At 37.5% G+C, this 14,492-nt stretch overlaps 1 protein-coding gene and 1 long non-coding RNA gene across 4 annotated transcripts in view; one reads left to right on the top strand and one right to left on the bottom strand.

Annotated features, from left to right (window-relative positions):
• Positions 1-14,492, top strand: part of PDHX (pyruvate dehydrogenase complex component X) — a 64,652-nt gene that overhangs the window by 4,717 nt on the left and 45,443 nt on the right. The window contains exons 2-3 of one of the 3 annotated variants that reach the window (XM_049096395.1): positions 2,255-2,339; positions 10,640-10,720. In XM_049096395.1, the coding sequence (XP_048952352.1) occupies positions 2,255-2,339; positions 10,640-10,720 (166 nt within the window). Of the gene's footprint in view, positions 22-2,254; positions 2,340-10,639; positions 10,721-14,492 lie in introns of all 3 variants that reach the window. The other 2 variants (XM_049096396.1, XM_025452453.3) reach the window with 2 other exon arrangements.
• Positions 1-14,492, bottom strand: part of LOC112663466 (uncharacterized) — a 47,806-nt gene that overhangs the window by 146 nt on the left and 33,168 nt on the right. The gene's annotated exons all lie outside the window — the stretch shown is intronic.

Genomic DNA, 14,492 nt, shown 5'->3' with positions numbered 1-14,492 from the left:
TTAAACAAAATGGAAGGAATGGTGATTTTATTTTATTTTATCTTTTACTTGGTAGGCAGTACATTTACTATAGCTAGTGATCTGCTCAATACTTTACTGCAATCAAGGGCTTTCTTGTATTACATGAAACATTTTACGGAAGAATTCAGGTTGGCATATTTATAATTCAGGAGAGCTTCTTTGGCAATCTCTAGTGCTGGTTTTTTTGGGGGCACCAATCTATTTGAAAACTGATAAAAGCTCTACCACTCTCTGAGAAGAATGTGTACATGCAAAATTTTCTATGTAGTTCCAGGAAACTCCTGGGTCTCCCTGTAATTTATCTATAAACACTGCCTAGTCTCCAGGCTATTTCCATAAACATTTCTGTCATTTCCTGTGGAAAATAGTGCTTCTTTGCAAGGATATTTACCATATCTGAGAACAAGAAATGTATGATTTTGTGTAGGGATTCCTATTATAAACAAATGGCTAGAAAATACATTTATATAAAGACAGTAATTTGAAAATCTGGATTTATACTATTTTGTCAAATGGACTGACCTCCCCTGTGGTTTGAAATTTTTCTCATTACTTAAGTGCTACCCTTCTGAGTCTTTCTGTAGGGCCTGGCAGAGAATAGATGGCAGTCAAAAAATGGGTAATTTGGGGAGAACTTACTGACAACTTTCTGTGAATTCAGGCTGTAGAGATGATGCTGTACTAAGGGGTATTTAGAGCAAGATGCTGTCCCCACTCCCAGGCATGAAGAGGCATGGGAAGGGAGCAGTCGCCAGAGCTAGAAAGGATGGAGCCTGTGGGCAGGACCTGTAGTGGAGGGGTATCCTTCAGTTAAAGGATCCAACAGCCAGGGTGACCCCACAGGGAGTGAGCTGGGGAAATAAATTCCCTGACCTCCCTCTCCTTTCTCCCATCTCCTGCTTATGCTGCCCATTGGCTAAACCCAGGTGGAAGCCTGAGCACAAGCAAGCCTGTTGATGAAGTACACACAGTGGTATCAGGAAAGCTGACAAGTAGTTCTAGAACGGCAAATGGGAGATCTTTTCCCTACCCTCCTGACTCACACCTTTCAGTCATTGTACTTTATACTTCAGGTGAGTGCTGAAGCAACCAAGTACTGTATTGTTTATAAATATGATGGTTCTTATGCTGAGATGGGGGAAAAGAGAGAGTATAATTTTTTATTCTTGGAAGAAGCAAGTGTAGTTTCCCTGGATTGTGGCCCAAGGCTAGTAGTGCTGTGCCCAAGAGTAAGCACAGGGTCTAAATAACTGACCTGGTGTTTAATGGGATTTTTCTGTATGCATTTGAGAATCAAGTCTACATAGTTTATAAGGCTCTTTGGGCACTTTTGATAGGAAGAAAGATTTTCTTTTTGGAGCTGTGGCATCTCATTTTGTTTTTTGTTATTTCACGTGTGCTCATTAGAGTCATCCCTGACTCCTGACTTTCATATGGTGCATCCAGTCTATCAGAAATTCCTGTTGGTTTTACTTTTTAAATGTAATGTGACCACTCCTCACCAACTCGCCTGGTCCAAGCTACCACAACCTCTATTCTAGATTATTGCAGGAGTGTCCCAGTACGGATCTTACAGATCTCTACCATCATCACCCTTGGCCCAGTACAGACTGTTCCCTGTACAGCTTTGAGTGCTGCTGCCTTTTTTTTTTTTTTTTTAAGTAGGATCCATGCCCAGTGTGGAGCCCAACACAAGGCTTGAACCCAGCACCCTGAGATCAAAACCTGAGCTGCGATCAAGAGTCGGACACTGAACCAACTGAGCCATCCAGAGTACTTTTTTAAATTATAAATCAGATCATGTCAGTTCTCTGCTAAAAACCCTCCAGGACTTCTCCGTAAACTCAGAATGAGATCTGAAGTCCTGACTGTAGTTTACAAGGCCCCATATGACAGGAACCCTCCACTCCCCCAGCCTCAGCTCTGACCTCACAACACTTGTCCTCACTTGCTGACTCTACTCCCATATGCTGGCTTCCTCCGTGTTTGAGACATACCAGGCATACTCTGCTCATTCTTTGTGCTTGCTTTTTTCCTCTGTTTAGAAAGCTCTTCTGTCAGATCCAGGGATGGCATTCTCCATTCAGCTCTGCTCACTTTATTAAAGGAGGCCTCCTCTGGTTAACTGATAAAATAGTTCTTCCACTATCACTGTGTCCTCTTACCTGCCTTTCTTTTCTTACTCCTTACTACTGCCAGACATGTCATATTTATTTTCTGTTTCCCCTCTTAGAATGTCAACTCCATGAAGGAAGGGGTTTTGCCTGTTTTTATTCACTTTTGCTATCTCCAACCTCTGGAAGAACACCCAACACCTGGTAGGCGCTGAATAAGTATTTGTTGAATAAATGAACAAACCGATCTCCTTGTCTTTCTCCTTCTCTACTTCACTCCTGTGTCATGAAATGATCTTCCAGAAATGTCTCTCATTTCTCTCTACCACTGCTAGAAGTAAAGCCTAACATTTGGAAGATCTAATGGAAGATCCTAGGTGCCTTTTCAATCTCTCAAATAGTCTAAGTGGATAGAGAAGAATAGGTAACAAAGTCATGGGTAGCTTCACTTTGTACTTAAAATCCTTTATTTCAATTCTTCTGTGAAGCTTATAGTTGTGACTGTCTCAAAGCATGTGCAGTTTTTTTTTTTTCCTGTAAATTATAAATTTGTGAACATTAGTTGTTTATACAGAAATGCAAGCAAGTTCTGTTTTTAATTGTGGTCACTTCTCTTGCTCAAAAAATTTTTTGTGGGGGATCCCTGGGTGGCACAGCAGGGATCCCTGGGTGGCTACAGCAGTTTGGCGCCTGCCTTTGGCCCAGAGCGCGATCCTGGAGACCCGGGATCGAATCCCACGTTGGGCTCCCTGCATGGAGCCTACTTCTCCCTCTGCCTGTGTCTCTGCCTCTCTGTCTCTCTCTGTGTGACTATCATGAAGAAATAAATAAAATCTTAACAAAAAAAAAAAAATTTTTTTTGTGGCTTTCCATTGCTGTTTAAACAGCATCAAACCCATTAATGAGGTATTAAGGTTAAGTACTGTACAGTACTGTAAGGTACTATAGACTACTATAAGGTAGTAGTCCCAACATATTTTTTAATTTACCTGCTCACTTTTCATTTGCATTATATTTTACTCTCCAGCTAAACTGAACTATAATTCTCACCTTCTTTGCAAATGATGTTCCCCTCATCTGGAATATCTGCTCATTCCCTCACCTTGTTCTCTTTGCCTAGCACAAATTTTTAAAATTATTGTGGCAAAATATACATAAAATTCATGATTTTAATTATTTTTATACATTCAGTTCCATAGCATCAAATACATTTACATTGCTGTGCAACCATCATCACCATCTACCTGTAGAACTTTTTCACCACCCAAACTGAAACTCCGTATCCCCTAATACATCCCCTTTCCCCCTCTCTCCCCAGCCCCAGGTGACCACCATTCTACTTTCTGTCACTATGGAACTTGCATATCCTGAGTACTTCCTATGGGTAGAATCCTGTAACATTGGTCTTTTTGTGTTTAGCTTATTTCACTAGGGTTCATCCGTTTTGTTGCAGGTATTTGAATTTCATTCCTTTTTAAGGTGGAATCATGTTTCATTGAATGTATCTACCACATTTTGTTAATCCATTCATCTGTTGTTGGACATTCGGGTTGCTCCTACCTTTTGGCTGTGACAAATAATGCCTCTGTGAACATGGGTGTACAAATATCTGTTCAAGTTCCTGCTTTCAGTTCTTTTGGGTATATACCCAGACATGGGAGGCCTGGATAAAATGGTAATGGCATGTTTCATTCACGGAGGAATCATTGTTTTCCATAGCAGCTGTACCATTTCACTTTCCCCACCAACAACGTGCAAGGTTTCTAATTTCTCCACATCTTGCCAACACTTGTTTTCTGTTTTTTTTGATGATAGCCCTTCTAATGCGTATGAAGTGATACTAGCACAGATTTTTTTTTTCCTTTATTGATCAGCTAGTATTCAGCTCTCAATCCTCTGCAGTGTTCCTAGGGCATTTCTGTCTACTACCCTCTAGTACATGTGTGTATATCTTGACTGACCCTTTAAACCATAATCCTTTTGAGGTCAAGATTCCGGCCTCCTATTGGTCTGGGGCTAGGATAACAGGAGCTCAGACCTAATTGGCTCCTCAGCTTTGGTAGAGAATGTTCTGACAGCACCACTGAAGGTACATTTGCTGATGATTTTAATGAGAGTTTGGCTTTCAGATGTGTACTACAGTTAAAGCAGATCAAGACTTAGAGCAGCTGTGAGAATGAGGCGGGATTAGGTAAAGGAGAGAGTAGAGTAGAAAGGAAACCTTCACCTTTAGGCGGGGGATTTGAAAGGAACTGATTCAGTCTTCCATTACTTGAGGAAGGAGTTGTAAAGCGGGATATTATGATCCATCTAGCCAACTCTGGGTATCTGCAGAGTCCACCCGCTTCACCTTTTCTGTGCCACCTGTCAGTAACAAATAGCTAATGTTTTGAGACTGACTGACTTTTTGTTACAATGTACATTGTAAGAAATAAAAGAAATAAAAAGCACTTATATAATATCACCAACCAGAGAACCACTTTTGCCATTTTGGAGGATATCCTTTCAGTCTTTGTGTGTGTACAAGCTAAGCAGGTAGGAAATGGATTATGCCATATATACTGTTTGTGGGCTACGTTTTACCATGGTAGGAGCTGTAAATGCTATTTTTACAAACTATTATTAGCCATGTATTTTCTGCAGTCCTTTGACATTTTAATTTATTCTTATGCTGGTACTACACCAAAATCACTGTTTGAATAAAGAAGACATGTGACAAGCACTCATTTTTTAAAAAATTTGCTTTAGCCACCTTTATTCAAAGATCAGTGTTAATACTATTTTTGGGCCCTGGTGATGATTTTTAAATTACTTGTACTTCATTGTGCTTTATTTCCTCCAGCCTGCAGATGGCAGGATTGTTTTATTTTTGACAGATATTTTAAAGATTAGTTATATTTAATGAGTTCTGGCATTGGAAAGAAAGGTGATTGAATGAGTAGCATCTCTCCCTATTAGTGAAGAAGCAAATTAATGTGAAGAATAGAGAGGCACACTAAGAAAATATTGTATAATTTACTTCTTCACTTGGTCTGTCCAGAATTTTTTGTGTATTTGAGTAATAGTCGTATAAATGGACTAGAGAGCCTGATGCTCAAGCTGGTGTCACATGTAAACTGATGAATTTCCTTTATTTTAGTCACAGTGATAGAACTAGATCTGCTTCATATTAACCATAAAGCAGTCTGTTCTGCTTTTGTATTTTAAGAGTTTGCTTATGTTGATTTTTTTTTTTTTAATCTGGAGATCTTTTAGAATTGATGTATATATAGATCATCAATTTAAAGCTTTGGTATAATTGATTTTACTGAAGTATGAGTGTTTTATTCATAGGATAAAAGTTCTTTTGGGGACAAGAAGTAGAATTAGATTAATATATTTGAAGTTGAAGACAGAAGTATTCTGCAGAAAGATTAAAAGAGCAGATTTGGAGAAATGTAGAAATTGCTTTGAGAAACAGAAAATTCAATGACTGGTAGATAGCTTGTGTGCGTGATAGTACAAGGAGAGCAGCAATACACAAAGCAAAAAATGTTAATTAATTGTGTCATTCTGTTGAAGAACGAAAAAGATTAGGACAGTTTTAGTGACTTTTGAGACTCTACTTTTAAAAATCATTGTTTTAAATATAAACTGGAAATGTACATTGCTGTAGTCATCTTAAAATTTTTAAAACACATTTTTAACTATAGAATGGCAGACTTTGTAAGCCATTAGCTATGAATTTGTTAGTTTCATAGAAAGGAATAAAAGACTAACACTAAAATGACTACCAAAGAGGTAAATTCTCACTAAAATTGGAGTGTATTTTTGAGTATTAATTGAAATAACTGGTATGATTCGTGAAGAATAAAGCACATTTCCTTTATTCTTATTCATAGTTGTCCTCAGTTATTAGTAGGAAATATAATTGGTGCTCATTTCAAGGCTGCCTCAGTTTGACAGGAGGAAGATAGTAGGACGCACTACTTACTGGAATGAAAAGGGAAGTTATATTTAATTTCTAACGAAATAAAAAATACCAAGTGTAGGCCAAAGTTCCAAGAAGTCTAGAAAAAAGCCCATACTATCTGAATAGAATTGACAACAGCTATAAGGGGGAGATATTAATTTTGTTCAGCCTGTCACTCAAAGCTGATTTGATTGCATGCTTGCTTTCCCACTAGAAAAATATATTTGGAAAATATATGTATACTCTTCCAGTCAAAAGAGAATATACTAGAATGCAACATGTACCATTATTATTAGTAAACTAATGTTTATGTTTTGAAGTGGTTTTCTGGCATGAAAATCTGAGGGTAGATTGGCTAGATTAATCAGAAACTACATTGCACATTTTACTTTCTATAGTAAGCTAGTGTAATCAGTCAAGAGATAGTACCAAATTAGAGAGATGTCCAAAATGTCTTTCTTTGGTTTTTGTCACCTTCATTTCAGAGTAAGGATAGTGATCTATTACAGAATTTTTATATTTTATTGTCATTATTCAGAGAAGCAATTTCAATTCATCCTTGAAGGGTGGCTGTATGAGGAATGATTATGTTCTTTTTATTTTTAAAATATGAAAATTTTTGAGTTCTTGATGTGGTAATTTGGAAAATAATCCTTAATAAATACAGAAGTTTCATAATGTAGTCCTTAATGTCAGGAATAATGGAAAAGTGAAGGTCTCAGAGGTGAGAGACTATAATAGAGATAGAATCATAAAATAAATATGAATTGTATCATGGCAACTGGAACCAAGGTATAAAAATACTGAAACGAGATTTTGTTTTCAAAGACTTGATTTAGTGTTTGTCATAGATTGGAATCTGGACATAAAATCATTGAAGTTCATTTATTTTGTTGCTTTAAAGTAGAACTCTATTTGATATAAATTTCATATGTGTGTGATTATGAAATATTCTATCTCATAACACCAGCCTTGAACCTTTTTTTTTTTTTTTGTTTTTTTGTTTTTTTGTTTTGCAGAAAGCTCACTATGTAAGAAAGCCCACCAGAGTGGCTTGCCCTGTACCTCAGTCTTTTTTTTTTTTTTTTTTTTTTTCATTTTTTTTTTTCATTTATTTATGATAGTCACACAGAGAGAGAGAGAGAGGCAGAGACACAGGCAGAGGGAGAAGCAGGCTCCATGCACCGGGAGCCTGACGTGGGATTTGATCCCGGGTCTCCAGGATCGCGCCCTGGGCCAAAGGCAGGCGCTAAACCACTGCGCCACCCAGGGATCCCTTGAACTTTTTGATGCAAAGAATATAGTGGGCCTTTTTTTGAAGCTGTGTTTTTCAAAAAAGGTTGACTTCTTATCATGGTGCTAGAAGAAGGTAATTTTTTTGTTTGCTTTTTTTTTCAACTCCATTTGTCAGTATGAGCTTAAAAAAATTAAGTGTGGAGGCTTGGACTTGCTGAATCTTTTGAAGGTAAATGTTTTTGTTTTTTTTTTTTTTTTTAATGAAGGTAAATGTTTTTATTTTCTACATCAAGCCATGAGAAAATGAAAGAGGCATATAATGTAGAGGATAAGAAAGCTCATTTTATTATTTCTAAGTGGGGTTAGTTTATCAGGCTTTGAGAACTTTTTAAGAATTCTTGTAATTAAGCAAAGGCTTGTTATGGTTCAGATTTGGAGATGCATCACTAATGTTAAGTTTGCCTGTGTGTGTTGTGTTTTCCTAAAATGCACATCCCTGAATTCTAATTCACTTAGGAATCTTGCACTATGGATGGCACTGCACCAAGGTCTTGCATAGTAGTTTGCATTCTTTTCTACTCATTCAGGATTTAATGTGCCTATTTTAGTCCATGAGGATTTATTTTACTGAAGAAAAAAATGCGAAGATGTTTTTAAGCCATACTACAGTCATGGTTTGAATTTCAACTAGGTGTAGCTGGGAAATTAAATGAAACTGTTGAGAAAGTGTTTTTTTTTTTTTTTTTTAAGATTTTATTTATTCATGAGAGACTAGAGAGAAGCAGGCTTCTCGCAGGGAGCCCAACGTGGGTCTCGATCCTAGGATCCCAGGATACTCCCTGAGCTGAAGGCAGACGCTCAACCGCTGAGCCACCCAGGCGTCCCGAGAAAGTTTTTGAGAGACATAAAGCACAGGAGTTGATGGCCGATGTTCACCAGTCTCTTCTGTGATAACTGTGTTTTAACAATAAATCAGATTTTAATATTAAATATGGCTTATTGATAATACGTTAATTATTAATAGATAATAATTAAAGATTTATCAGGAATTAGGAAAGTCACTGTGGCTGTTTTTCCTCCCTTATTTTCAAGATATTATGCACCTAATGAGTACCTGCTTTCCTCTACATACAAAATATTCATTGTCAGTAGTAAAAGTGGTTTCTTAATACAAGAATTTTTGTGAGCACAAGGTAGGGAAAGTGTTTGTTGGGACATTTGAAGATATGTTCAGATGGACTTGAGATACTGGATTTGCTGTGTTTGAATTTCTGGGTGTGTTGACTATGAATAACCAGTGATTAATTGATGATCCATATTTGTAAGGGTCCATATTTGTAAGGATCATAAATTAATGGTGAGAAGTAGTGCAGTGTGTAGAGTATAGCCTTGAGAGCTAGGCAAGAATAATTCAAAGCCCTTAATTGGTGGCTTGTACTTGTCTCATTGACGAAATAGATGTGTTGACTTAGAATTTGGTTTGGACTCCACCGATTTTGGGGTATTAGGAGTGATAATTCTACTTTTCTGTCCTTAGAGTTTGATATTCATTGAGAGAGAGGCAGAAAAGTCAGATGGAGCTCAAAGTCACAGTTCAGTGTGATGGTTTTGTTGGATTAGAGGATGTGACGAAGATCTGTGGCCTTTTACAGTTGGGCTTCCCAGTATAATCCCATTTTTAGAGTTTGAGCTTCTGTTGAGGACAGTTTATGTATAGAAAGCAAACACACATAGCTGAATTGCTTCCTCACACCAGGTGGGCCCTGATGGCAGGAACAGAGGTAGGCCTGTTGTCTGCCTTTGAAAGGCAGGTCCCCTTATGCCTTGGGCATGGAAGAGCTGAAAGGAAAGTGCAAGTTCCTTAAGGGGGGCAATTTTTTTTTTTTTTTTTAAAGACTGTATTTATTTACTTGACGAGAGAGAGCAAGCTAGAGAAAGAGCAAGTGTGTGGTGGTGGGGGTCAGAGGCAGAGGGAGAAGCAGACTCCCTGCTGAGCAGGGATCCCAGGACCCTGGGATCATGACCTGAGCTGAAGGCAGACCCTTAACCAACTGAGCTGCCCAGGCACCCCAAGGCAGGCAGTTCTTAAGAGAAAATGAGAAGAAGACTTCTCATTTCAGGTTTGTGTGTGTGGTGGAGAGAGGATAGAAGCTTTTCTCCAAATATTTCGGAGATGGAACTCCTTTTACCATGAAGCCATAGGAACTCTCTGCTTGAAGTTACTGTAAATTAGTTTAGTTTCCCAAAGGAAATATTGAACCTCCTCTAACATTAGTGGTCAGTTCCCTTGCTTTTAACCCTAAAATGTCAGTGGGAAAAAAAGAACCCCTATCCTGTGCTCTTGCACATTTGAAATATATTAGATGTACTATATAGTGTTTTGCTTTTTTTGGGTCAGAGAGTTGAATAATCTGAGGAGAGAATAAATAGGTTCTGTGGAAGGTTTCAGGGACTGTAATTTTTTACTGTGACTACTGCAAGGAGCTGGTATATGCTATTAACTGCTTTATTAGTATAAATGTTATATGAGTTATGAGTTATACCAGTTATGTGCTCTTGGAGTATGGTCCTGGACACTGGACAACTAACTGTTGGGAAAGCACATCTGGACAAATATCTAGAGTGTGCTTTTTTTTTTTTTTTTTTGATATCTAGGGAGAAAGTAGCTGTGTTTCACTGAGGGGTCACCCTGGTTTGAGTCTACCTTTTTGGATTCCAGTTGAAATGTTGTATGGAACACAATCTGAGATTAATTTAACCATGCAGGTTTGCTTGCCTGGTCCTGTTCAACAAGGCAAATCTTTCACACTTAAGGCAAGAACCTTTGCTACTTGGATAGTGTAATAGTAGAGGAAAATAAAAGATACAATCAATTTCTTAAAGTCTAATCTTGATTACTTTGTTGTAGGTTATCAGAACCCTAGTTGTTTTTCTTTTTTTCTTATTTGTCTTTTCCTTTGTTCCTTGTAAATATTTTTTTGCAGTGACAACCGTGAAGGAGAAGGAGGTAAAACATAAATCATTTTTTTTTTTTAATCTTACAAGCATCTGGCTTGAAAATACATGTAGAGGATTGGGGAACTATGAAAAAGAAATTGAAAGTATTCCAAAAAGAGTTTTAATCTTTTTAAAAAAATGAGAATTTTACATTTCCTTACTATTTACTGGATGCTTAGTTTGACCACTTGAGTCTTTTAGATTTTGAAATATTTTCTTTCTCAAACTGAATTTGATGTTAATGTATTTGAACTTTTTATTGATGCCTCATGAGGTACATTCTTTTTTTGTGGCTAATCTTACTTTTCTTCATTTTCAGCTGATCCCATTAAGATACTGATGCCATCACTGTCTCCTACGATGGAAGAAGGAAACATTGTAAAATGGCTGAAAAAGGAAGGTGAGTGGGTACATTACTAACACCTTGTGTTACTTCATAGTTTTGGATTCTTTTCCAATCAGGTGTATTGCACAACACGATACAAATCATATCCTCCACTAAGTTTGTTTAAATAAACTTTCCCCATGGTAATACATAATGTAGCAAAGGTTTTCTGGGTTTAGCCTCTGTCTTTTCACAAGCAGAGAATGGTAAAATATTTTGAGACATTTGTTTTAAGTTTTTATACTTAGCTTTTAGTTTCAACATCATAAACTTGTTGATCCCCTTAAGTTCACTGTGGCTTTATGATGATGCTATCTATATATGTGTGTGTGTTTCCTGAAGCAAAGCAAGTTGATTATAAATTTTATTGACAAGAACAAATAAGTAAGCATAATAAAACTTTCAAAAGAAGAGCAGTAGACAAGGATTCTAGCACAACTCGATAGTAAAATGTATTATATTTCTATCATACAGAGGGGCAGAGGAACAATTCATGTGAAGGCATCTGAAGAAGGAGGCTTTATATTTCTCGTGGCTGCTTTTTTCCCTTTTTTTCCCCACCTCTGGTCATTGCCAAATGTGTCAGAGTAACCTTCTCCCATGCAGGTATTGACTGGGGGTAGCTTTTTCAGCACTCGATACAACCATCTTTCCCTGTGCTTTACTCATTGTGCAACATGTTAAACTTTTGTGGAAGAAAGAGGATGAATCTCTAGTCCCTGTTAGAGATTGTTAGATATACAGAAAAATGGAGCAGATGGTTCCCTGTAGTCATTATTATGCTTCAGCTTAAGAAGTGGTGAACCAGGTGTTAAAAACAGAATGAGGGGAGCCTATGGATGACATGGCTTAGGATGCCATGTCTGATTCCAGAGAGTAGCCCTAGTAAGGACTTGTATGTGACTCATCAGGCACAGAGGTCATCCAGACAAATGCTGCTATTGAGTGGTCCAGTTCAGTGCTTTGTAAAATAACATTGAATGAGTTTAGGTAGTGGGCAAGAATTCAGAGTCTAACAGTTATGCTGTGATTCCAGGAGAGAGAGCCATTCATGGTATCACTTTTCCCAGTGATGACAAAGTATGGGGACTGGGAAGAAGACTACAGATATTTACTTCTGAACTGTAGCTAAATGAACTTGAGAGTTTAGGAGAAGGCCTCAGTTCTTTGAGGGAGACTGGGATGCTAGGAAAGGCAGCAAGGTAGATTATAAAATGGACCTCACAGCAGGAGCTTGGGACCATGGATTAGACCAGCATGGAGGTTAGGAGGTATGATACAATGAGGCTATCCAGATGACTGTGACTGGCTCTTGCTGTGCAAGGTATCACGTCTGGTTGGAAGCATTACTTAATTTTGTTCCTCAGGGAATATAGCTTGGTATGTCTTTCTCTTTCATGACTAGCATAGTAATTGGAACACACCTGGCAACATAAGTGGTTGATCAGTAAATTTGTTAGGCAAGGGAAGAGTAAGCCAAAAGCAAGAAATGTGACGGATGAGATACTATTTGACCTGGTCCTTGTAGAATACATGGATTTTGTTTGTTTGTTTATTTGTTTTTTACAAAGTGAGAAAAGACACTTTGAGTAATGTATACAATTTGGCAAAATCTTGGAAGTGAGATGTTATGACATATATTTTGGCAATAGTAGGTAGTTCGGGCTGGATTAAGGCATAGTATGTATGTGATGTCAGATAGATTATAGGAAGGATCTCAAATACCATTTGTTAGTTTATCAGTCTGTAAGGGTCCTTATCCTAAAGCCAAGGTGTATCCACACTCATGATTATTTTATAGGAGGTGATTTCTGTGTGCTTTCTTGAGTCTTGTTAGATTACACGGAATGGAGCAGGCCCTAATGGCACTCTGATATCAAGAGCAAACTATAGATGATTTAAGTAGTCCCTTTTGCTCATTCACAATTCCCTGAGGACTTTGGGTCAGTATGACCATCGAAGGAATGAGGTAAGGCTTCTGCTCACTACTGGATAGAAAATTATAAAACAGATTTCTTAATGGTAAGTAATGCTTAAATACAAAAAAAGGGGAATCATCAAATGCTAGTAGCATCCACAGTGATGAGTGGGAGTTGGAGCCAGGTGCTCCACTGGTCCTGAGATAGAAGAAGAATAAATGAAATTAGGACCAGGATTTTTTGGGGGCAGCGGGGGGGTGGGGGGGGAGGGATAAAAAGAATTAGGTTTAGGCTTGGATGTGGTAAATTTGAGATGTTTATTAGACATTGAAGTGAAGGTGTTGAATAGACAATTGGTTTTGGATTTGAAGTTCATGAGTGAAGTCTGACTCGGAGATAGAAATTTGAGAGTCATCAGCATATGGATGGAATTTAATGCTATATGATAACAAGCAGATTCATTTGTTTGATTTAGGATCTGTATGGAATAAGAATGCCTACTTCCTTGAAAGTTTGCTCTCATAGGCCTGTCCTCATGAGGCTTTCAGGTTCACATTTAGAATACTTGCATTTTCTGGGAACCCAGAGCAGGGGTAAAGTGGTTCTGGGCTGATAATCTTCCTGAGTTACCTGGCAAAGGCCATTATTATGGAAGGACACAGCCTCCAGTCCAAGCCATACAAGATTCCCAGATAAAGTCCCACTTACAAAGAGTTCACAATATCAAATTTAATAACATACATGATAGTCTTTTAGGAGCAAAAGTCATGAAGCATATAACAAGCAGCAAGACTAAACCTACTAGAACTTCAGTTAATTGGAATTATTAGATACATGAAAATATATGTTTAAAATGACTAAACATGTAAGACAAGGAATGGAAAATCTGAAAAGAGACAGATATTCTCCAGAGAGTCTAGGCAGATTTGAAAAGGACAAACAGAACTTCTAAGAATGAAAAATACTGTCTTTAAAACTAGAAAACGAACAACTCAAGGTTGGATTAAAGTTTGAGCAAAGAATTAGTGAACAGAAGTTGTATGCAACTTAGTTTGCATGCAGCCTAGAGAAAGCAGTAGACAATATGAACAAGAAGTTGAGACATGGGGAATCAAATGAAAATCATCCAGTAATCCAGTAGCAAGAATTCTAGGAACAAAAAGAGAATGAGAAAAAGGTAATATTCAAGACAAAAGTGCAGAGAATTGTCTAGAATTTGAGGAAGACATAGATCACATAAGTGAAAGAGCCAGTGCTTCATTAGGAAGCACTCTGAGCAATTGGCTCTGCATGGCTGCTATCTTTAAAAATAATTATCAGTATCTAAGAAAGTTTCGCCTTTATAAATAATGTAATCAATTGGAGTCTATTTTTAGGTTTCTTTTTTCTGATGAATTACAGAGCTTTTGCTATTTCCACATTCGATATGAGAGTGTTGGTGTCATTACATAATGATTCAGACACGAACAGCCTTTTCAGGTTATTATAAAAAGATTAAATTTTTTCACATTTTGAGGCAAGTAGATAAGAGGGATTCTTTGGACCACATTTATCTTTTAGACTTCTAGCTCACTGGCAACTGGCTCACTGGCAATCTAAGTTCTTCACATCCACTAGAATATGGAGAATATGATGAGAGCCAGGAGACATATGGTCTCATCATCCTGTTCTTTTTTCCTTTTGATTACACTGTGCTGTTTTCACATAGGGTAAGCCAGGATGTGTTTAAGCCCCTGGAGCATGTTTCCCTGAAGGTTGCTCTTAAAATTGTGTTCTGCCAATTGAAGAGAAACATTTCTTTACTAATATATTGTAAATAATTGAGAGTAATCTTAATTTTTGGTCCTCAGGAATTCACACTATTCTTT

Source organism: Canis lupus, chromosome 18, assembly GCF_003254725.2.
Source record: "Canis lupus dingo isolate Sandy chromosome 18, ASM325472v2, whole genome shotgun sequence".
Taxonomy (NCBI): Eukaryota; Metazoa; Chordata; class Mammalia; order Carnivora; family Canidae; genus Canis; species Canis lupus.
The sequence above is the reverse complement of the archived record's forward strand: the minus strand, read 5'-3'. Positions and strand labels throughout refer to the sequence as shown.